Source organism: Caretta caretta, chromosome 17 (genome assembly GCF_965140235.1).
Source record: "Caretta caretta isolate rCarCar2 chromosome 17, rCarCar1.hap1, whole genome shotgun sequence".
Taxonomy (NCBI): Eukaryota; Metazoa; Chordata; order Testudines; family Cheloniidae; genus Caretta; species Caretta caretta.
In genome coordinates, this window is record NC_134222.1 from 24,293,901 (window position 1) to 24,316,319 (window position 22,419).

General features: G+C 54.2%; 1 protein-coding gene across 2 annotated transcripts; it reads right to left on the reverse strand.

The window, feature by feature from the left end:
• Positions 1-14,454: 14,454 nt before the first annotated feature.
• Positions 14,455-19,615, reverse strand: ABHD11 (abhydrolase domain containing 11). 2 transcript variants are annotated; one of them, XM_048823948.2, is made up of 6 exons: positions 19,464-19,611; positions 17,869-18,004; positions 17,600-17,773; positions 16,343-16,513; positions 15,839-16,020; positions 14,455-15,652 (listed from the first exon to the last, which is right to left on the reverse strand). In XM_048823948.2, exons 1-6 carry the CDS (start codon positions 19,592-19,594, stop codon positions 15,514-15,516), a joined length of 933 nt encoding a protein of 310 aa, XP_048679905.2. In that variant the 5' UTR covers positions 19,595-19,611; the 3' UTR covers positions 14,455-15,513. The 2 variants fall into 2 exon arrangements, with proteins under 2 accessions (XP_048679905.2, XP_048679907.2); XM_048823950.2 differs by lacking the exon at positions 16,343-16,513 and having other exon boundaries at positions 19,464-19,615.
• Positions 19,616-22,419: the final 2,804 nt, after the last annotated feature.

A 22,419-nucleotide genomic window follows, 5' to 3' on the forward strand; every position in this document is an offset into this window, starting at 1 on the left:
AGTTATAGAGCAACAGATCCAGAGACTGCAGGCTAAACTGACTACCCACGATCTTACCAGATCAGGGGGAAAGTGGTCCCGGAGGCCAAGGGACTGGGACTGCCTGAAATGCCAGACACACAATTTTGCATGGAGACAGGAATGTGTTTGGTGCCAGGACCCCTGGTCCCCCCATGAACCAGTGGGAGGGACAGAGGTGGGTGCTGCAACTTAGGGGTGCCCTGGGAGGCGTCCTGTCCATGTTCTCAGTTTAGGACGGATGCATCTGGTCGTCCCACGCTCCAGGGGGCAATCGAAGGGATTCCCATGAGGGATTTTTTGATAGACACTGGAGCAGCCATCAGTTTAACCACATGGGGGCAGGGGAGACCCTCAGAAGGGACTGTGACAATTGTAGGGGCAACGGGAGGGGAAACACAGTTAACCCTGAGGCGGGGACAAATCAAAGGAATCTGGGGGGAAGGGGAGATTATGTGGGGTTGTAATGATATACTTAATCTGTTGGGGGCAGGAGATTTACACAAACTGGGACTCGTACTGGATTTAGCCAATTGGGTGTGTTTACTGGGGCAAACGCAGGACAGTCAGGGCTATACCATTCCCATGGGGATAGCCACTATGACCATTAAGGCGGCACATGCCCTCCCACCACCCCGGCTGGGTGGGAACACATCCCTGTGTGGGCTAAGGATAACCTGGATTGTGGTAGGGGCAGCATGGAGGTACTGATGGAGGGAGGGGACCCTCCCCCACAGAAACAGTACCCCATTCCTCGGGAGGCGTTGGCAGAGGTGGGGGCAACTATTGGGGAGTTGGAACAGAGGGGACTGATTCGGGCAGTTGCATCCCCTTGTAATGCTGCTGTGTGGCCCGTGAGGAAGCCAAACGGTACCTGGCGCCTCACTGTGGATTACAGGGCACTAAATGCTCTGGCCAATTCGCCAGCCTCAGTGGTGGCAGCATACCCTGAAATGTTGGCCCGTATTGGACCCCAATTCCAAGTTTTCACTGTTTTGGACGTAGCTAATGGGTTTTGGTCTCTGCCACTAGCTACCTCGTGTCAGTATAAAACAGCATTCACATGGGAGAGCAGACAATTCTGCTGGATAGTCCTACCCCAGGGATATAGGGACTCCCCTGCAATTCTTCACAAGTACATGAGACAGGCTCTGGAGGGGGTGGATTCAGCAAGGTGCACACAATATGTAGACGACCTGTTGCTAATGTCAGGGACAGAGGAAGAAGACAGGGAACTAACTGAGCTGGTCCTGCAAGCAAGAGCAGGATAGAAGGTCAATGGGGAAAAAGGCTCAGATGGGACAGACAAGAGTGACCTACTTAGGAGTGGAAGTGTCTCAGGTGGGAAGGGAAATCGATAAGGGACGGGTGCAACTGATCCAGTCCCTGCCACTGCCTACGGATGTTAAAAGCTTGCAAAGTTTTCTGGGTCTAACTGGATTTTGCAGGGATTTTGTGGCTAATTATGCAGAAATAGCCCAGCCTCTATTTGACCTAACCCGAGTCTCAGCTTGGGAATGGTCAGAAAAGTGTACTGAGGCAGTGAGAGTGCTAAAGGAAAACCTGGCCAGTGCTCCAGTGCTGGCCTCCCCGGATGGGGAGAAACTCTCTTATCTGTACCCTTTGGTATCGGACACTACCGTTGGTTAACACAAGAATGGATTTTAACTTTAATCGAACATGTAAAACAAGTACAGCAGGCGGTGGCCTGGTGAGACGAGCAAGGAGCAGCAAGAGTCAAAGCATGGTACGACCTGCCTGGGGAGCGTGATCTATCCACGGTGGGAGATCTAGTGATGTACAAGATTCCAGGTCAGCACCATCCATTCCCAGCTCCTAAATTGAAGGGCCCCTGTCTTGTCCTTGACTAATTAGGGCCAAGTCTGCTATTACTGGGTACAGAGAATGGAGGATGGGAGTGGGTTCACTGCACGCAAATAAAAAGGTACAAACAGGGGATTGGGAAAGGGGACATGTAAATTTTGTTATGTGTGTATTACAGGTTAATTCAAAAAGGATGAAAATTCCCTGGCCCTGGATGGAACAATTACTAGTGCTAATCACAATTGTCACATTTACAAATTCTATTCAGATCCCATGATGTGAAGTGTCAAAAAGAGGAAACACATGGACAGCTACACATGCAACCTGTGGTAATAAAGCAAATGAAGACTATGAGAATCTCCCCATAGAAAGATGTACCACTAATACTCCAACAGGAATTTGGCAGTGTCGGTATATGGTTTATGGATTAGATGGGGGAATCCCAACCAGGTGGAGAATATCAAATTTATCAGGAAATATCGCATGGTACTCCCTGGGTGCTGCCATGATTAACGATAGTGGAAAACACAGTTACCCAGCTATGTGGTTTGTTACAGAGGGTCCAAAGAATATAACCCTCTGGTCTCCTGAAGCAAATGAACCCTCTTGGGAAAATAGGGCCCACATTTAGGGTGTGATGTTACCATATGTAACCACAGTGATACTTCCATGGAAGATAATCCCCGAAGGTGTGATTGTTATGTACATATTACATTAGGCGTAAAATCCCCTTTGGGACACTGGGTGTACGATGAGTTAACCATTTTACAGAATGTAACCCTACAGGTGATATGGATCCCAAGTTGGAAGAATCCAAATTTAAAGTGGCCACAGCCTGGAGCCAAGAATATTCCCCGACGAGCAAATGTATGGGAGCCATTGTGGGAGCAGGTGCAGCCAGCACTTTTTGATGTGTCCTTTCACTCTATTCCAGGGGTGGGACGCCCCAAGGAATGGGGGGTGGACCAAATTCATCCTAATTGTAGTATGTACATAAAAGGATTGAAACAACAATTCAATGCATGGGTGAGGGGACACACCTGGAATCGTCGTCAGAAAAGGGGACTGTGGGCAGCTGGGAACACTATGCTGGGTATATGGAATCTGGGGGATGAGTGGGTAACCAAACAATTTGTGAGCCAAAATGTGAAATTTCAACAACAAATTAATGAATTAATGGCACAGCAACTATCAGCAGTTGCCATAGGGTGGAGGACAGCAGTAGAGGTAAACTTGCAGTTAACTCATTGGGCGGGGACCTGGTGACATGGGTAGAGGATGCCTTCAGAAGATTAACATGGGGAGAAGTGTGTGTAGGTATTCAAAATGCTCAGTTAATAATGTTAATGGATATTATGAGAGATGCTTGGTCAGAACAATGGCCTTCAGTATTAAATCGGGAGGCTAGCCCATATTTATCCACAATTGTAAAAACATACCCATCTACCAGGAAAATAACATCCCCGACCTGTGGGGACAGTTCTTGTGTAATTGTTACTATGATACCATGGGAAGGAAATGCAAATAAGGTGGTTCCCTTGAACCCTATGGGAGTAAGTAGGGAAGGGGGAGCACGTTGGGAGCCACTAGGGAATAGGTGCGGGGGATGGAATGGGGTAAATTGGACTGTCATCACATTAAGCAGTTGTATATCCAAAGGAGGAATATGGATGTGCCCCTCTCCTATGACTATGGAGGAGCAGGATCAATGGCCTATTGCAAGGGGGGGGCATTTAAGGGTAATGTATATGGGGTATGGTGTATTCTGTTGGGAATGTATGCAATCCTGCAATATAACACAAGGAGGCAAAATCCTTCCAATGTATGACCAAATTATGAACTTCTATACACCGCCACCTGGACTATGGTGCACCAATGGATCAGGGGACTTAATCGTTGTAAACAATCGAACCGGCACCTACTACCCCATGCCGTACCAAGTAGTTGAACTGGTTTGGACAATACCAAATTTCACCGTGGATATTCAATGGACACACAATATGGACAAAAGTACACAAAGATTACAAGAGCAACTTGCTGCAAACGCCAACAGTTGGACACGCTTACAATACACACTACAGGATGGCACTGACAAAATTTTAACCCTATCGAAGGAGGAGAAGCAGTGTTTTTGGTGGTGGCCAGGATGGGGACCATACTGCAGTGGTCAGGACTCTCAGTGTTGTTGTGGATTATCATAGCAGCTGGTGTATTGTTAACGATATGTGTGTTACATTGCATATGGAAACGATCAAGGGGGGCACAACCCCCTAGAGAACAGCCACTAATTATAACCTATAAGTAATGTAGTAAGCCGCCCCCCAAGTGTACTAGACAACCCAGACCCAACCTTCTCGGGCCCACTATACTGGGAAGTCTGGAACACTAACTGGGACAGGTGTGGTATGCCCGTACGAGAGAAGGTGCAGGGCACCACACTACACAAGGGGCAGTGGGACAGATGGAGCAATGACACCTTCCACCTTGATGCCTGGCCCAAACAGGAAGTGTGTCGCCATATGTCCTCTGCTTTTCCAGGGATACCTGGGCAGGAGGATCCCAAAAGAAAAAGAAAAAAAAGGGGTGGAGTGTTATAGATATAGATATAGATATTCAGGCCTGTCTGTAAAGGCCTGTACTTTTAGAATTTAGGTGTATTCTTATCACTTGGCTAGTTAGAGGTATAAAAGAAAGAATCAAAATCACTGTCTGCCAGTGTAAGGTCCTTCTCTTACTGTGACAGTCTGAGGCCCTGTTCTTAGGCTAAGGCCTTTGGCCAAGCAACAGAGGCAGCCATAAGCTGGGAAGCGAACGGTCACCCCCTCACATTCCAACCTAGTCCCATTGAAAGAAGGTGCTATTGGGCTGTTAGGAATACACTCCTGTCCTGATAATGCCTATCACCTCCAGAGAAAGGGAAGTGCCTAGGCCCTGGTCTACACTCAGACTTTAGGTCGAATTTAGCAGCATTAAATCGATGTAAACCTGCACCCGTCCACATGATGAAGCCCTTTATTTCGACTTAAAGGGCTCTTAAAATCGATTTCTGTACTCCACCCCTGACAAGTGGATTAGTGCTTAAATCGGCCTTGCCGGGTCGAATTTGGGGTACTGTAGACACAATTCGACGGTATTGGCCTCCAGGAGCTATCCCAGAGTGCTCCATTGTGACCGCTCTGGACAGCACTCTCAATTCAGATGCACTGGCCAGGTAGATAGGAAAAGAACCGCGAACTTTTGAATCTCATTTCCTGTTTGGCCAGCGTGGCAAGCTGCAGGTGACCATGCAGAGCTCATCAGCAGAGGTGACCATGATGGAGTCCCAGAATCGCAAAAGATCTCCAGCATGGACTGAATGGGAGGTACAGGATCTGATCGCTGTATGGGGAGAGGAATCCGTGCTATCAGAACTCCGTTCCAGTTTTCGAAATGCCAAAACCTTTGTCAAAATCTCCCAGGGCATGAAGGACAGAGGCCATAACAGGGATCTGAAGCAGTGCCGCGTGAAACTTAAGGAGCTGAGGCAAGCCTACCAGAAAACCAGAGGGGCGAACGGCCGCTCCGGGTCAGAGCCCCAAACATGCTGCTTCTCTGATGAGCTGCATGCCATTTTAGGGGGTTCAGCCACCACTACCCCAGCCGTGTTGTTTGACTCCTTCAATGGAGATGGAGGCAACACGGAAGCAGGTTTTGAGGACGAAGAAGATGATGATGATGAGGTTGTAGATAGCTCACAGCAAGCAAGCGGAGAAAGCAGTTTTCCCGACAGCCAGGAACTGTTTCTCACCCTGGACCTGGAGCCAGTACCCCCCGAACCCACCCAAGGCTGCCTCCTGGACCCGGCAGGTGGAGAAGGGACCTCTGGTGAGTGTACCTTTTAAAATACTATACGTGGTTTAAAAGCAAGCATGTGAAAGGATTCATTTGCCCTGGCATTCGCAGCTCTCCTGGATGTACTCCCAAAGCCTTTGCAAAAGGTTTCTGGGGAGGGCAGCCTTATTGCATCCTTCCTGGTAGGACACTTTACCACTCCAGGCCAGTAACGCGTATTCGGGAATCATTGTACAACAAAGCATTGCAGTGTATGTTTGCTGGCGTTCAGACAACATCCGTTCTTTATCTCTCTGTGTTATCCTCAGGAGAGTGAGATATTATTCATGGTCACCTGGTTGAAATAGGGTGCTTTTCTTCAGGGGACACTCAGAGGAGCCTGTTCCTGCTGGGCTGTTTGCCTGCGGCTGAACAGAAATGTTCCTCGCTGTTAGCCACGGAGAGGGGGGAGGGTTGAGGGGCTAGCCACGCGGTGGGGGGAGGCAAAATGCAACCTTGTAACGAAAGCACATGTGCTATGTATGTAATGTTAACAGCAAGGTTTACCCTGAAAGACTGTAGCCACTGTTTTATAAAATATGTCTTTTTAAATACCGCTATCCCTTTTTTTTTCTCCACCAGCTGCATGTGTTTCAATGATCACAGGATCTTCTCCTTCCCAGAGGCTAGTGAAGATTAGAAAGAAAAAAAAACACACTCGTGATGAAATGTTCTCTGAGCTCATGCTGTCCTCCCACACTGACAGAGCACAGACGAATGTGTGGAGGCAAATAATGTCAGAGTGCAGGAAAGCACAAAATGACTGGGAGGAGAGGTGGCGGGCTGAAGAGAGTAAGTGGCGGGCTGAAGACAGGGCTGAAGCTCAAATGTGCCGGCAGCATGATGAGAGGAGGCAGGATTCAGTGCTGAGGCTGCTGGAGAATCAAACCAGTATGCTCCAGTGTATGGTTGAGCTGCAGTAAAGGCAGCTGGAGCACAGACTGCCACTACAGCCCCTGTGTAACCAACCGCCCTCCTCCCCAAGTTCCATAGCCTCCACACCCAGACGCCCAAGAACGCGGTCCGGGGGCCACCAGCCAACCAGCCACTCCACCACAGAGGATTTCCCAAAAAAAGAAGGCTGGCATTCAATAAATTTTAAAGTTGTAAACTTTTAAAGTGCTGTGCTTAAAGTGCTGTGTGGCATTTTCCCTCCTCCTCCACCACCCCTCCTGGGCTACCTTGGTAGTCATCCCCCTATTTGTGTGATGAATGAATAAAGAATGCATGAATGTGAAGCAACAATGACTTTATTGCCTCTGTAAGCGGTGATCGAAGGGAGGAAGGGAGGGTGGTTAGCTTACAGGGAAGTACAGTGAAACAAGGAGCGGGGGGTTTCATCAAGGAGAAACAAAGAGAACTTTCACACCGTAGCCTGGCCAGTCATGAAACTGGTTTTCAAAGCTTCTCTGATGCGTACTGCACCCTCCTTTGCTCTTCTAACCACCCTGGCGTCTGGCTGCACGTAACCAGCAGCCAGGCGATTTGCCTCAACCTCCCACCCCGCCATAAACGTCTCCCCCTTACTCTCACAGATATTGTGGAGCACACAGCAAGCAGTAATAACAGTGGGAATATTGGTTTCGCTGAGGTCTAAGCGAGTCAGTAAACTGCGCCAGCGCGCCTTTAAACGTCCAAATGCACATTCTACCACCATTCTGCACTTGCTCAGCCTGTAGTTGAACAGCTCCTGACTACTGTCCAGGCTGCCTGTGTACGGCTTCATGAGCCATGACATTAAGGGGTAGGCTGGGTCCCCAAGGATACATATAGGCATTTCAACATCCCAACAGTTATTTTCTGGTCTGGGAATAAAGTCCCTTCCTGCAGCTTTTGAAACAGACCAGAGTTCCTGAAGATGCGAGCGTCATGTACCTTTCCCGGCCATCCCACGTTGATGTTGGTGAAACGTCCCTTGTGATCCACCAGAGCTTGCAGCACTATTGAAAAGTACCCCTTGCGGTCTATGTAGTCGGCGGCTTGGTGCTCTGGTGCTAAGATAGGGATATGGGTTCCGTCTATGGCCCCACCACAGTTAGGGAATCCCATTGCAGCAAAGCCATCCACTATGACCTGCACATTTCCCAGGGTCACTACCCTTGATATCAGCAGATCTTTGATTGCGTGGGCTACTTGCATCACAGCAGCCCCCACAGTAGATTTGCCCACTCCATATTGATTCCCAACTGACCGGTAGCTGTCTGGCTTTGCAAGCTTCCACAGGGCTATCGCCACTCGCTTCTCAACTGTGAGGGCTGCTCTCATCTTGGTATTCATGCGCCTCAGGGCAGGGGAAAGCAAGTCACAAAGTTCCATGAAAGTGCCCTTACGCATGCGAAAGTTTCGCAGCCACTGGGAATCATCCCAGACCTGCAACACTATGCAGTCCCACCAGTCTGTGCTTGTTTCCCGAGCCCAGAATCGGCGTTCCACAGCATGCACCTGCCCCATCAGCACCATGATGCATGCATTGGCAGGGCCCATGCTTTCAGAGAAATCTGCGTCCATGTCCTGATCACTCACGTGACTGCGCTGACGTCGCCTACTCACCCGGTATCGCTCTGCCAGGTTCTGGTGCCGCATATACTGAGGATAATGCGTGTGGTGTTTAATGTGCTCCTAATTGCCAAAGTGAGCTGAGCGGCCTCCATGCTTGCCTTGGTATGGCGTCCGCTCAGAAAAAAGGCGCGGAACGATTGTCTGCCGTTGCTCTGACGGAGGGAGGGGCGACTGATGACATGGCTTACAGGGTTGGCTTCAGGGAGCTAAAATCAACAAAGGGGGTGGCTTTACATCAAGGAGTATTTCAGGCAGGACTTCACGGAGGGTTCCAATAAGAAATGGTGCACCTAAGTTATTGTTCTTATTGGAACAAGGAGGTTAGTCTGGCCTCTGATTGATACATGGCTAGATTTACCTCGCTGCACCTTCTCTGTGAGTGACTGCAGTGTGACCTAGAGGAATGAGTCCCCTAGACAGGGGAGGGGGGGAAGCAAATGAGTACAAAACAAATCTGGTCTATTTCTTGTTTTGATACACTCCATCTATCTTTTACATCTTTGGCTGGCAGCAGATGGTGCAGAAGGACTGCATGCCATCCACATCTTATGGCTGCTCGGCAGAAGATGATGCAATAGGACTGCTAGCAATCTGTATCACCTGCCTGCTCACCATAAGATGGTTCAATAGGACTGACTGCAGGACTAAAGAAAATGACTTGGTCAAGTCACTCCAAATTTAGTCCCTGCGCCCATGTCTGCCCAGGCGTTCCTGGCCGATGTGGCCAGGAGCACCTTGGACATGACAATGACGGCTACCAGTCCTATTGCACCGTCTGCTGCCACAAGGCAATGGGTTGCTGCTACTGTGTAGCAATGCAGTACCACGTCTGCCAGCACCCAGGAGACATACGGTGACGGTTACCTGAGCGGGCTCCATGTCTGCCGTGGTATGGCATCTGCACAGGTAACTCAGGAAAAAAGGCGTGAAACGATTGTCTGCCCTTGCTTTCACGGAGGGAGGGAGGGAACGGGGGCCTGAGGATATGTACCCAGAACCACCCGCGACAATGTTTTACCCCCATCAGAGTGTTCCATTGTGACTGCTCTGGACAGCACTCTCAACTCAGATGCATGATAGTTTGCCGTTGCTCTGACACAGGGTGGGGCGACTGACGACACGGCTTACAGGGTTGGCTTCAGGGAGCTAAAATCAACAAAGGGGGTGGCTTTACATCAAGGAGTATTTCAGGCAGGACTTCACGGAGGGTTCCAATAAGAAATGGTGCACCTAAGTTATTGTTCTTATTGGAACAAGGAGGTTAGTCTGGCCTCTGATTGATACATGGCTAGATTTACCTCGCTGCACCTTCTCTGTGAGTGACTGCAGTGTGACCTAGAGAAATGAGTCCCCTAGACAGGGGAGGGGGGGAAGCAAATGAGTACAAAACAAATCTGGTCTATTTCTTGTTTTGATACACTCCATCTATCTTTTACATCTTTGGCTGGCAGCAGACGGTGCAGAAGGACTGCATGCCATCCACATCTCAGGGCTGCTCGGCAGAATATGGTACAACACGACTGCTAGCCATCCTCATCTCTTGCCTGCCTGGCAGAAGATGGTACAATACGACTGCTAGCAATCCATATCGCCTGCCTGTTCACCATAAGATGGGTCAATAGGACTGACTGCAGGACTAAAGAGAATGACCTGGTCAAGTCACTCCAAATTTAGTCCCTAAGCCCATGTCTGCCCAGGCGTTCCTGGCCGATGTGGCCAGGAGCACCTCAGCCATGACGATGATGGCTACCAGTCCTATTGCACCATCTGCTGCGACAAGGCAATGGGTTGCTGCTACTGTGTAGCAATGCAGTACCATGTCTGCCAGCACCCAGGAGACATACGGTGACGGTGAGCTGAGCGGGCTCCATGTCTGCCGTGGTATGGCATCTGCACAGGTAACTCAGGAAAAAAGGCGTGAAACGATTGTCTGTCCTTGCTTTCACGGAGGGAGGGAGGGAACGGGGGCCTGACGATATGTACCCAGAACCACTCACGGCAATGTTTTAGCCCCATCAGGCACTGGGATCTCAACCCAGAATTCCAATGGGCAGCGGAGACTGTGGGAACTGTGGGATAGCTACCCACAGTGCAACGCTCCGGAAGTTGACGCGAGCCTCGGTAGTGTGGAAGTGCTCCGTTGAGTTAATTCACTTAATGCACTTAGAGCATTTTCTGTGGGGACGCACACACTTGAATATATAAAACCAATTTCTAAAAAACCGACTTCTATAAATTCGACCTAATTTCGTAGTGTAGACATACCCTAGAAGATGTAAAAGGAAACTTAGTTTGATAGCATCCTGTCTGGCAAGAACTCACTTATCAATACTGGGATGTGAAATCCTCACTTCTGTATTGTTTTGTCATTATAGTTCCCACTTTGCTATTGTTTATTGGCATGGCCTCTGTCTGGTTCTGTGATTGTTTCTGTCTGCTGTATAATTAATTTTGCTGGGTGTAAACTAATTAAGGTGGTGGGATATAATTGGTTAGCTAATCATGTTACAGTATGTTAGGATTGGTTAGTTAAATTTCAGTAGAATGATTGGTTAAGGTATAGTTAAGAATATTACTATATAAATTAGGGGCAAACAGGAAGTAAGTTGGGATTTGAAAATAAGGAAAATGGAACTTGTATTTAAGCTTGCTGGAAGTTCACCGCAATAAACATTGAATTGTTTGCACCTTCGGACTTCGGGTATTGTTGCTCTCTGTTCATGCGAGAAGGACCAGGGAAGGAAGCGGGTGAAGGAATAAGCCCCCTAACACACTGTAGGCCCTGTCTCCACTGAGGGACTTTGCTAGCCCAGCTGTAGTGCCATTAGGGTGACCAGCCAACAAATGTGAAAAATCGGGACGGGGGTGGGAGGTAATAAGAGCCTATATAAGAAAAATTTCAGAGTAACAGCCATGTTAGTCTGTATTCGCAAAAAGAAAAGGAGGACTTGTGGCACCTTAGAGACCAACAAATTTATTTGAGCATGAGCTTTCGTGAGCTACAGCTCACTTCATCGGATGCAAAAAAGAAAGAAAGAAATGCATAAGAAAAAGACCCCAAAATTGGGACTGTCCCTAAAAACTTGGGACATCTGGTCACCCTAAGTGCCATTGCCATGCCGCTCTAGTCCCCATGGCCTTAGTCTCACCCTTTCAGACAGGTTTCAGAGTAGCAGCCGTGTTAGTCTGTATCCGCAAAAAGAAAAGGAGGACTTGTGGCACCTTAGAGACCAACAAATTTATTTGAGCATAAGCTTTCGTGAGCTACAGCTCTCTAAGGTGCCACAAGTACTCCTTTCCTTTCAGGCAGGTTTTCCAGACTTCAAATCATTCCTATGGCTCTTCTATGAACCATCCTAATTTGTCAGCACCTTTTTTGAAGTGTGGACACCACAAGTGGTCTCACCAATGCCCCACACAGAGCTAATACCACCTCGCTGCTCCAACTCAAGATTCCCCTTGTACCTCCAAGGACCGCATTAGCCCTCTTAGCCACAGCATCACACTGGGAGCTCACGTTCCTTCAGGGACACTTCTCCTTTCCTGCTGCTTGGAGACCTCCTTGCAGTCCCCTTCCCACTTAGCTCAGGGGGTTGCATAAAGTCCCTATGACTGGACAGCCTGACACTGCTGCTCCTTGGAAATTAAAGCTTTCACTCCCATAATAAGCACAGGGCAATGAATAGCAGCAGAGAAGGAAAAGGCAACTAGGTCACCAGGAGACCAGCAAGCACTGCTGCACTGGCCCTACGCACTCACTGACACCAAGGGCTGCTTCTATCTTCCACTGCTGAGGGAGAAACCTTCCCCTCCCACTGTGCCTGCCTACAGCCTGGGACTGGGACAGACAGGGACCCAGGCACTCCTTAGTGGAGTCTCCAAGCCCGGCAGAAAAGGAATGGTCAGGCTGTGCTTCTGCCTTGGAGGATGCACACTGGACTGTTAACATGGATCATCAATAACCCCGGGAAAGTTCCAGAAGATGGGAAGAAAGCTAATGTTGGGCTAATATTCAAAAAGGGTAAACGGGATGATCCGGGTAATTACAGAGCCATCAGCCTGACATCAATCCCAGGCAAGAAAATGGAATGGCTGCTGTGGGACTCGATTAATAAAGAATTAAAGGAGGATAATGTAATCAATGCTAATCAACAGGGGCTTATGGAAAACAGATCCTGCCAAGTTAACTGGATATCTATTTTGATGAGATTACAAATTTAGTTGATCAAGGTGACAAGTGTTGATGCAATAGACTTCTATAAGGCATTTGACTTGGTACCACCTGACATTTTGATTAATAAACTAGAACAATATAAAATGAACATGGCACATATTAAATGGATTAAAAGCTGGCTAACTGATAGATTTCAAAATGTAACTACATGAACAATCATCATCAAGCAAGTGTTTCTAGTGGGGTCCTGCAGGAATCGGTTTTTGGCCCCATGCAATTTAACATTTTTATCAGTGATCTGGAAGAAAACATAAAAACCTCACGATAAACTTTACAGATGACAAAAAGACAGGGGAGTGGTAAATAACTAGAGCCCTGCGTGGATACAAAACTTGTATCTGCATCTGATCTTCAATCCGTAAAAATCATTCACAGATGCAGATATCTGGATATAAAGCAGATATCTGCAGATTTACAGGGTTCTATAAATAACAAAGACAACAACTCACTGACACAGAGCAATCTGGATTGCTTAGTAAACTGTGCACAAGCAAGCAACATAGAACAATGGAGGTTGGGATCCTTTGTGGATCTGGGCCGAAGTACCTCCCTGGGGTTCAATAACCTTGCAGACAAAGCTATAATAAGATCCAATGGCTGAAAGCTGAAGGTAGAGAAATTCAGACTGGAGATAAGCTGCACATTTCTAACTGTGAGGGTAATTAACCATTGGAACAATTTACCAAAGGAATTAAAAAATCAATATTGGATGTTTTTCTAAAAGATCTGCAGTATTCAACCAGGAATTATTTCAGGGAAGTTCTCCGGCCAGTGGTATGCAGGTCAGACTAAATGTTTAAATGGTCCCTTCTGGTTTAGAATCTATAATCTATCCTAATGAGGCACTTGCCACTCCTGCGGTGAGCATGTTCTACTCCAGCAATTTGGAACCAAAGAATCTATAGCTCTGGAGCCTGGGAAATAGCAAGGTCAGTGCACCCCTTGTTCCAGGCTGTGCTCATCCCAGTCCAATCCCAGAAGGAGACTGCGTCCAGGAGCACAAGGAATAGGAACACAGGAATTGCCAGACTGGTCCATTTAGCCCGTACCGTGTCGGGCAGTGGCCATCATCAGATGCTTCAGGGCAGATGCAGGAACCCCGCAGTAGCATCCCTGGGATAATCTGTCCCGGTAAAGATCTCCTCCTAATCCAAAGATGGGCAAACTATGGCCCGCGGGCCACATCCAGCCTGCAGGACCATCCTACCCAGTCCTTGAGCTCCCAGCCGGGGAGGCTAGCCCCCGCCCCTCCCCCGCTGTCCCTCCTCCCCCGCAGTTATGCTGCTGCGCGGGCAGCACAGCTTCCACCCACCCACCTCCCAGGCTTTCCAATAAGCCTGTCCTGCCACTCTGAGTGGCATGGTAAGGGGGCGGGGGGTAGATAAGGGGCAGGAGGTCCCGGGGGGCAGTCAGGGGGCAGAAAGTGGTTGGATGGGGAAGAGGTTCAGGAGCAGGGGGGCGGTCAGGAGCCAGGGAGCAGTGGGGTTGGATAGGGGGTGGGGTCCCAGGAGTGGGTGGGTTGGATAGGGGATGGGGTCCTGGTGTGGCAGTTAGGGATGGGGGTCCCGGGAGGGGGCAGTCAGGGGACAAGGGTGGGGGAGTTGGGGGTTCCGGGGGCCTGTCAGGGGCCAGGGGTGTGGATAGGGGTTGGGACAGTCAGGGGACAGGGAGGTTGGATATGGGGTGGGGGCGGATGGTTGGGGAGGGGGGTCCCGGGAGGGGGCAGTCAGGGGACAAGGAGCAGGGGGTGGTTGGATGGGTCAGGGGTTCTGAGGGGGGCTGTCAGGGGGTGGGAAGTGGGAGGGGGCGTATAAGGGGCAGGGGCCAGGCTGTTTGCAGAGGCACAGCCTTCCCTACCCGGCCCTCCATACCGTTCCGCAACCCCGATATGGCCCTCGGGCCAAAAAGTTTGCCCACCCCTGTCCTAATCCCTAATGATCAGAGACCAGTTAAGCCTCAAAGCAGGAGGGTTTAATTTCCCTTCCCAAACTCTTCTTTTAACAATAATTGTTGAGTCTGGAAGTTTTTGTCATCCAGCTAAATGCCCAGTCCTTATTTGAGTCTTGATAAGTACGTGGCCTCAATGATGTCCCGTGGAAGTGAGTTCCACAGTCTTATGTGTTGGGTGAAAAGGTATTTCCTTTGATCTGATCTGAGTTTCCTGACTTTTAATTTCATTGATGTCCCCTGATTCTTGTGTTGTGAGGCAAGGAGACACTCTGGACTCTCATTCTGCTAAGGCTGAGAGAACATGATGCCCAATTCACTGCTGCCCCACTCCCCTTGTCTTCCCTCTGGGAGAAGGCCTGTAGGTTTAGATGCCTCTGTGCTGATTTGGCTTTATTTTAAATACTGTACAGAGTCCCAGGAAGTTATACACAAAGGCAGTGCAAAAGTAGGCAGGGCTCTGGTTACAGCCTCTGGTGGAGGATGGGAACCTCCAGCAAGGTTGGGGTTGCACGCTGGAATCTGGACAGATTGGACTCTGATCCCCCACCCTAGAGCTCAGAGTCCCTGAGAAACGGACCAGTGAAGGGTCTGTGTGTGCCTGGAGGCAGCTGGGGAAGGGGGTTGGGAATGGGAATAACCTCAAGACCCCAAAGAAAGGATTCAAATAAGAGGGAAGAACAGGGCCAGGGAGCCCCTGGGCCACTGCCCCAACACATTGCGGATGCAAACAGACGGGCATGATAGCCTGTGGGGAGCCTCAACTCCAGATCTGCCCTGGCCCGCTGAAACAAGCACTGAGGCCAAATCATCTCCAGCTGCATGGGGTGAAGAGAGATCCTAGCCCTGGCAGCGCAGCCCTGCCTCACTCTCCGCTCTAGCCTGCCACACAGATGGATGGGTCAGGTGCCGAGCCTTCCATCCCAGTGGCCCTGCTTGTGGACAGGGGCCACACCTCAGAACTGATCTGTCCCCAAAAGGATCCCCATGTCCTTCGTGTGGTGATCCAGGAGTAGGCAGCCCTGTGAATCACGCTGTCTCGGCCTGCACAGGAAGGAGCTCTATGGCAGCAGCAGAAAGTTGCAGATGGCAGTGACGAACTCTTGGGATTTATCTGCATGGACCCAGTGGCCAGCACCTGGGATATACTGGATCTCTGCCTCGGGAAAGAGCCGCTCGATCTCTGGGTAGTCCTCAGAGCTGCAGGGGAAAGAACGTATTGGAGAGCTGGGGCATGGGGCTCACGCTAGGATCCCCCCGCAACACGGTCAGTCCAGGGCTCACGCTGGAATCCGGCCATACACACGCCTATCCATTTCAGGGAGCCCAGGGCTCACTCCACCCCTCAGTACCTGTGGCAACTGCCACAAGAGTCCCAGGACTCACCTGACATAGGGGGAGTCAGATCCTGCTAGAAAGAGTGTGGGTCCTGGGTAAGGCGCGTGGAACACAGGGAAGCCCATGATATTGGCCATATGGTGGGAAATGGCCTCCAGGTTCACCCGCCACACGTAACGGCCCTCGGCCTCCACCAGGTTGGTCAGCAGGAACTGCCTTACCGCCGACACCTGCAGCAAGGATAAAGCATGTCCATTTGTCACAGCGCATACACACATGCCAGCCAGGGACGCCCCAGGACGCTCCATCACACACCCGCACTAGCAGACTGTCACGCCAGATGTCATGTGTCTGCTCCAGCACCCCCTTCCTACCACAACAGATGTGCTGGCCACGGTGCCAACTCCTAGTGCGGGCCCTGTTGAGGTTCAGACAGGCATTAGGGCCAGGACTAAGGGCATGGGGATGGAAAAGCACCGGCTGGGGCTGGAGACTCTGGGGCAGCATGCTCCCACTCTGGGAGAGGGGAGGGCTCCTTGTGGGCTACCCTACCTGGACGGCTGGACGTAGCTGATCCTCCGCCAGCCGGCGTGCTGTGGAGCGGGGGATTCCACTTGGGATGCTCACTTTCCTCATGGCAGAGATGTAGGCCAGGAAATCTGTCACAGCCACACTCTCTGTGGGACTGATGTCTACAGACACCAGGCGCTCCACAAGATCTGGCTGGGGACAAAAGCGAGTGTAGGGATCTCACTCCAGCAGAAACCCTGCTCAGGGCCACAAGCATCCCAAGGAATGGTCAGAGGGCCCCACATACAGATGCATCCCCAAGAAAGGCTAGCTCTGGGGAGGAGCTCCTACCCAAGGGCCTTCCAGTCTGACCTGCCTGTCATTCCCCAGCGAAGATTCCAGAACACACAATAGAGCGGACAGCAAAGGCAAAACAGGGCGTTCATATCCAGTTTATGTTTCCCTGGCACCCTGCCAAGTGAATGCTCCCAAGCCCTTTATAGACTGTACAGCAGGGAGCTGTCAGCTTGCCCTGAAATGCAGCCACCTCTGGGGTGGAACATGACACAATAACTCTGACTGTGAGAACGTAGATTAACTCCCCGGATGAAATGGCAGGGAGTCACAGGAGACAGAACCCAGCAACCTGACTTATGACAGTGGGTGTTGGAAAATGTGAGGGAATCTTTAAGTGCACAGGCAATGAATTCCTCATTGGAGAGAGAGCATCTGTAGGTGCACAGCAGCCCTAGGACTATGCTGGGAAGTTGCTTCTATGAACAGAAAGAGAGAAGAGCCCCTGGTACCGAACTGCCATTCCATTTCCTGCAGCACTGTGTGCTACCTGGGGTCTACCATGAGAAGTGGTCAGACGGATCCCACTCAGGTTAGGTGTGAGAAGATCCTAGCTCCCCCTGAATGGATCCCTCCTTAAGGCAAGATCCATTAGCTTCATGTGAGCAGCACTCTGGAGCAGTCATACAGAGGGAGGCTGTCTCAGTGAGCTGTGCTGTGAGCTGAGTGCACAGGCCAGGCCACTGTGCAGGGGCCCAGAGAAAGGAACAAACCCCTCCACCTTGCCTTCATTCAGCCTTGCCAAGACAGAACAGGCTGGGCTCTTATTCTTCACAGAAGAACAACTATGACACCACCCAGAGTGCCCTCCTGCACCCCCAGGGAAGGGGGTTTGTGCTCCGCGACAGGCCCTGTGGGGGAGAAACCCATGTGGTGGGGGAAGCAGCAATTGCCCCAAACCCTGCATCCCGCTGGTTGTTCCCTGGCGGCCACACATGCAGGTACCTGCTGCAGCGCCAGTGTCATGGCGGTTTTGCCGCCCATGCTGTGGCCAACCAAGATGCACTTGGGGAGGCGCAGCTGGCACAGGAGGCGCTGCACATCCAGGCTCATGGCCTCGTAGCTCATGGTGGGGCTGTGCGGGCTCTCGCCGTGGTTCCGCGCATCCACTGTCAGCACCTGGCAGGGAAGAGAAGCCACTGCAAGCTGGGCAGGGCAGGCCCAGCGCTCGGGCCCTTGGCTGCCCCCGGCCCTGCCCTGCCCCTCACGCTCACCTTGCGGCCACTCCGCTGCACTAGGGCCCGAGCGATGGCACGGAAGTTGCCCTTGCTACCCAGCAGGCCATGCAGGAAGACGAGTGGGGGCTGCGGTGCAGGCCCATCAAACACCATGTAGGAGAGGGGTAGTGGCCTGCAAAACATGGGCACAAAGCTGGGCTGGGAGCAGGACACTGCTGGGCTAAACACAGGACAGAGGCCAGGAGCAGGACACGGGCTGGGCAGGCTGGACCAGGGACATAGGATTACCATATGTCCGGGTTTTCCCAGACATGACCTCTTTTTTGGTAGTCTGCCCTCAGCCTGGGTGGATTTTTCAAAGAAGAAGAAATATCTGGGATTTTTCCTTATGGAGCAATTGTTGCAGCTCAGAAAGAGTCATCTCCATGTCCCAACTGGTCCCTCCCCTGCACCGCAGCTGACAGGTCCTGCCTGCCCCGGTCCGGCCAGCCAGGTAACCAGAGCTGCCAAGTGCCTCTCCACAGGGATGCCTGCCTGCCCCTCCACGACCTCAGACCCTGGCTGGGAGGGTGACAGAGACAGGCCCTGGCTCCCCACCCAGCAGAGAAGAAAAAGACTCACAGGGAGGTGCTCACTGACAGGCTGGTGCCGTGACAGGGAGCGCCACACTGTCCCGCACCTCGAGTGTGAGGCCACAGGTCCCCCCTCCAGCGCCCCGTGAAATACCCCCTCAGCACATACCCCAGGTCCCCCCTCCAGCACCCCGTGAAATACCCCCTCGGCACCCCCCCGGTCACCCATCCAGCACCCCGTGAAATACCCCCTCGGCACCCCCCCAGGTCCCCCCTCCAGCACCCCCTGAAATACCCCCTCGGCACCCCCCCAAGGCCCCCCCTCCAGCACCCCCTGAAATACCCCCTCGGCACCCCCCCAGGTCCCCCCTCCAGCACCCCCTGAAATACCCCCTCGGCACCCCCCCAGGTCCCCCCTCCAGCACCCCCTGAAATACCCCCTCGGCACCCCCCCAAGGCCCCCCCTCCAGCACCCCCTGAAATACCCCCTCGGCACCCCCCCAGGTCCCCCCTCCAGCACCCCCTGAAATACCCCCTCGGCACCCCCCCAGGTCCCCCCTCCAGCACCCCCTGAAATACCCCCTCGGCACCCCCCCAGTCACCCATCCAGCACCCCCTGAAATACCCCCTCGGCACCCCCCCGGTCACCCATCCAGCACCCCCTGAAATACCCCCTCAGCACCCCCCCCGGTCACCCCTCCAGCACCCCCTGAAATACCCCCTCGGCACCCCCTGAAATACCCCCTCGGCACCCCCCCGGTCACCCATCCAGCACCCCATGAAATATCCCCTCGGCACCCCCCCCGGTCACCCCTCCAGCACCCCCTGAAATACCCCCTCGGCACCCCCTGAAATACCCCCTCGGCACCCCCCCGGTCACCCATCCAGCACCCCCTGAAATACCCCCTCGGCACCCGCCCCGGCAGTTACTCCCCGGCCCCAGTGCCCTCTATTTGGGCACTTGACGTGTCGGAGCCCCGGGCAGGCGGCCGGGCGCTGGGCGGGGGGGCGGTCCGGGGGGGGCGGGGGGATGCATTGTGGGCGGGGCGGACCGCTTACGTCACCGAAGTGCGCCCGGGCGCGCTGGCGCTGGGGGAGGCGGCCGCGGCGCGGTCGGGCACCCAGGGCCCTGCCGGCAGCTGCGGGGCCCGGACGGAGCTGAGCCGGGGCCGGCCGAGCCGGCGGAGCATCCTGGGGCGAGGATGACCGGCCGCGCGACGCGTAGGGGCGAGCCGGCGGGACTCACGGGGGGCGGGCCTTCCCTGGGCCCCGCCTTCCCCGGGCCCCGCCCCTCACGCTGAGGCGCCAGCCGCTGGCCGCCAGAGAGTCGCCCCGCCCCGCCCGGCCCCGCCCACCGCGGGAGGGGTCATGACCTCGGCTGCCACGCGCCGGCCCCAGCGGGGTGGGGTCGAGACGGGCCCTCAGGGAGCGTTGCGAGTGCGCGCTCCCGGCCGGTATCGGTCACGTGAGGCGGTTTGCCCGGGGCGCGGCCGCACTGGGCTCCCTTTGTTCTCCTGTGAGCGGCGCCCGCGGGTTCGGGCAGCCCCGCCCCGCTTCCCCGCGGGGGCCGGGCCCGGGGTGCGGGCGGCAGCCCCCCTCCCCCCCCGCCCCGCTTCCCCGCGGGGGCCGGGCCCGGGGTGCGGGCGGCAGCCCCCCCCCCCGCCCCGCTTCCCCGCGGGGGCCGGGCCCGGGGTGCGGGCGGCAGCCCCCCCCCCCCGCTTCCCCGCGGGGGCCGGGCCCGGGGTGCGGGCGGCAGCCCCCCCCCGCCGCCCCGCTTCCCCGCGGGGGCCGGGCCCGGGGTGCGGGCGGCAGCCCCCCCCCGCCGCCCCGCTTCCCCGCGGGGGCCGGGCCCGGGGTGCGGGCGGCAGCCCCCCCCCCGCCGCCCCGCTTCCCCGCGGGGGCCGGGCCCGGGGTGCGGGCGGCGGCAGCCCCCCCCGCCGCCCCGCTTCCCCGCGGGGGCCGGGCCCGGGGTGCGGGCGGCGGCAGCCCCCCCCGCCGCCCCGCTTCCCCGCGGGGGCCGGGCCCGGGGTGCGGGCGGCGGCAGCCCCCCTCCCCCCCCCGCCCCGCTTCCCCGCGGGGGCCGGGCCCGGGGTGCGGGCGGCAGCCCCCCTCCCCCCCCGCCCCGCTTCCCCGCGGGGGCCGGGCCCGGGGTGCGGGCGGCAGCCCCCCGCCCCCCCCCCGCCCCGCTTCCCCGCGGGGGCCGGGCCCGGGGTGCGGGCGGCAGCCCCCCGCCCCGCTTCCCCGCGGGGGCCGGGCCCGGGGTGCGGGCGGCAGCCCCCCGCCCCGCTTCCCCGCGGGGGCCGGGCCCGGGGTGCGGGCGGCAGCCCCCCCCCGCCGCCCCGCTTCCCCGCGGGGGCCGGGCCCGGGGTGCGGGCGGCAGCCCCCCCCCGCTTCCCCGCGGGGGCCGGGCCCGGGGTGCGGGCCGGGTGTCCCTGCCCCATCCCTGCAGGGGCCAACACTGGTTCATGTTTCTTGTGAATTATTGGGCAGCACTCCCCAAGCTGTCCTGCCTCTGCCCTGTTACCCTTCATGTGTAGGGGAAACAGCCACCCCACACCAGCCCGTCTCCTATGGCTGCCTTGGCCAGGTGTCCTCCTCTCCCTCCCTGCCTTGGGGAAGGGGATGCCCTGCCCTGATCAGGAGCCCCCTTCTCCAGCCCTGCTGTGACAGGTGGTTGCCCCAGCCAGGGGCTCTCCTCCCCATCTCCTGCATCGCCCTGGGGAGTTGGCAGCTTGTGAATGGCATGGAGCTTTGGATTTGTGTGAAATGGTTCCTGCTGGTGCTCACTGAGCGTGCCTGGGGTGCTGTGCCACCTCTTCTGCCCACCGTCCTAGCTGGTGTGGGCCTGGCCCTCTGAGGGGGCTGGGACCTGTGTTAATCATCTTCTAGGGTTTGATGATGAGAGCAGAGAGTGAGAAACCAGCTAAACAGGTGGAGTCTGGCAGGGTTTATGGGCTATCAAGCCATAAAACCACCTGGGACAAGGCCTCAGACCCTTCTGATAAGCCAGGCCATGTGAGGGAACTGGGCTGGGCTGGCTGTGCGTGTGTGACCAGTGCCATTCCAGACTAGCTCTGTGACCTTTGCCCAGGTACCCAGCGCATAGCTGTGGCTCTTGGCCCAGGGAATTTCCAGGGTGGGCAGTGCAGGAAGAAGTTGTCTAATTCTGAGGAGGGATTTGATCTGTGGATTTCTCGTGTTGCATGGTATTGGACTTAGGCAGGCCTCTCCTCCGGTATTAAACTGGGCTGTCCTGTCCAACTTTTGTAGGGTTTGTTTCCCATCCAATACTGATACAGAACTGGATGTGGTTTTGTCCTGTATTGGACAAATGCCCTTTTGAAGAGCATGCTGTTCCACCCCTGCTAGGTACATGCAAGGTCATGGTGGGGAGGGGGTGAGGTCATGCCGGCAGGGGCATGCCCACACCATTCCCGGAAGTACTGTCATATCCGGTATCCAGGAATGCATGAGTGGCCACCCTAACTGGAGTGGAAGCAGGCTGTGAGTAATACAGTAGACGCTGCTACTGGGCTCACCAGTATGTGAGGCCTCTCTATGGCAGCTGCCCATGGGAAGGCCAGAAGAGCCATTTCAGTCTAAATGTCTCTTCATCTCCCCAAATTAAAATGTCATAGAATCATAGAATATAAGGGGTTGGAAGAGCCCTCAGGAGGTCATCTAGTCCAATCCCCTGCTCAAAGCAGGACCAACACCAACTAAATCATCCCAGTCAAGGCTTTGTCAAGCCGGGCCTTAAAAACCTCTAAGGAAGGAGATTCTACCACCTCCCTAGAAAACCCATCCCAGGGCTTCATCACCCTCCTAGTGAAATTGTGTTTCCTAATATCCAACGTAGACCTCCTCCACTGCAACTTGAGACCATTGCTCCTTGTTCTGTCATCTGCCACCCTGAGAACAGCCTAGCTCCATTCTCTTTGTAACCCCCCTTCAGGTAGTTGAAGGCTATCAAATCCCCCCCTCACTCTTCTCTTCTGCAGACTAAATAACCCCA

Excerpts from the sequence above, each read along its gene's own strand:
- ABHD11 (XM_048823948.2), bottom strand. The coding sequence starts at position 19,594 with ATGCTCCGCCGGCTCGGCCGGCCCCGGCTCAGCTCCGTCCGGGCCCCG. Across the intron at positions 16,021-16,342 it reads AGCTACGTCCAGCCGTCCAG|GTGTCGGCGGTAAGGCAGTT; the intron begins GTAGGGTAGCCC and ends TCCTTGCTGCAG. Across the intron at positions 15,653-15,838 it reads TCTGACTCCCCCTATGTCAG|CTCTGAGGACTACCCAGAGA; the intron begins GTGAGTCCTGGG and ends TTTCCCCTGCAG.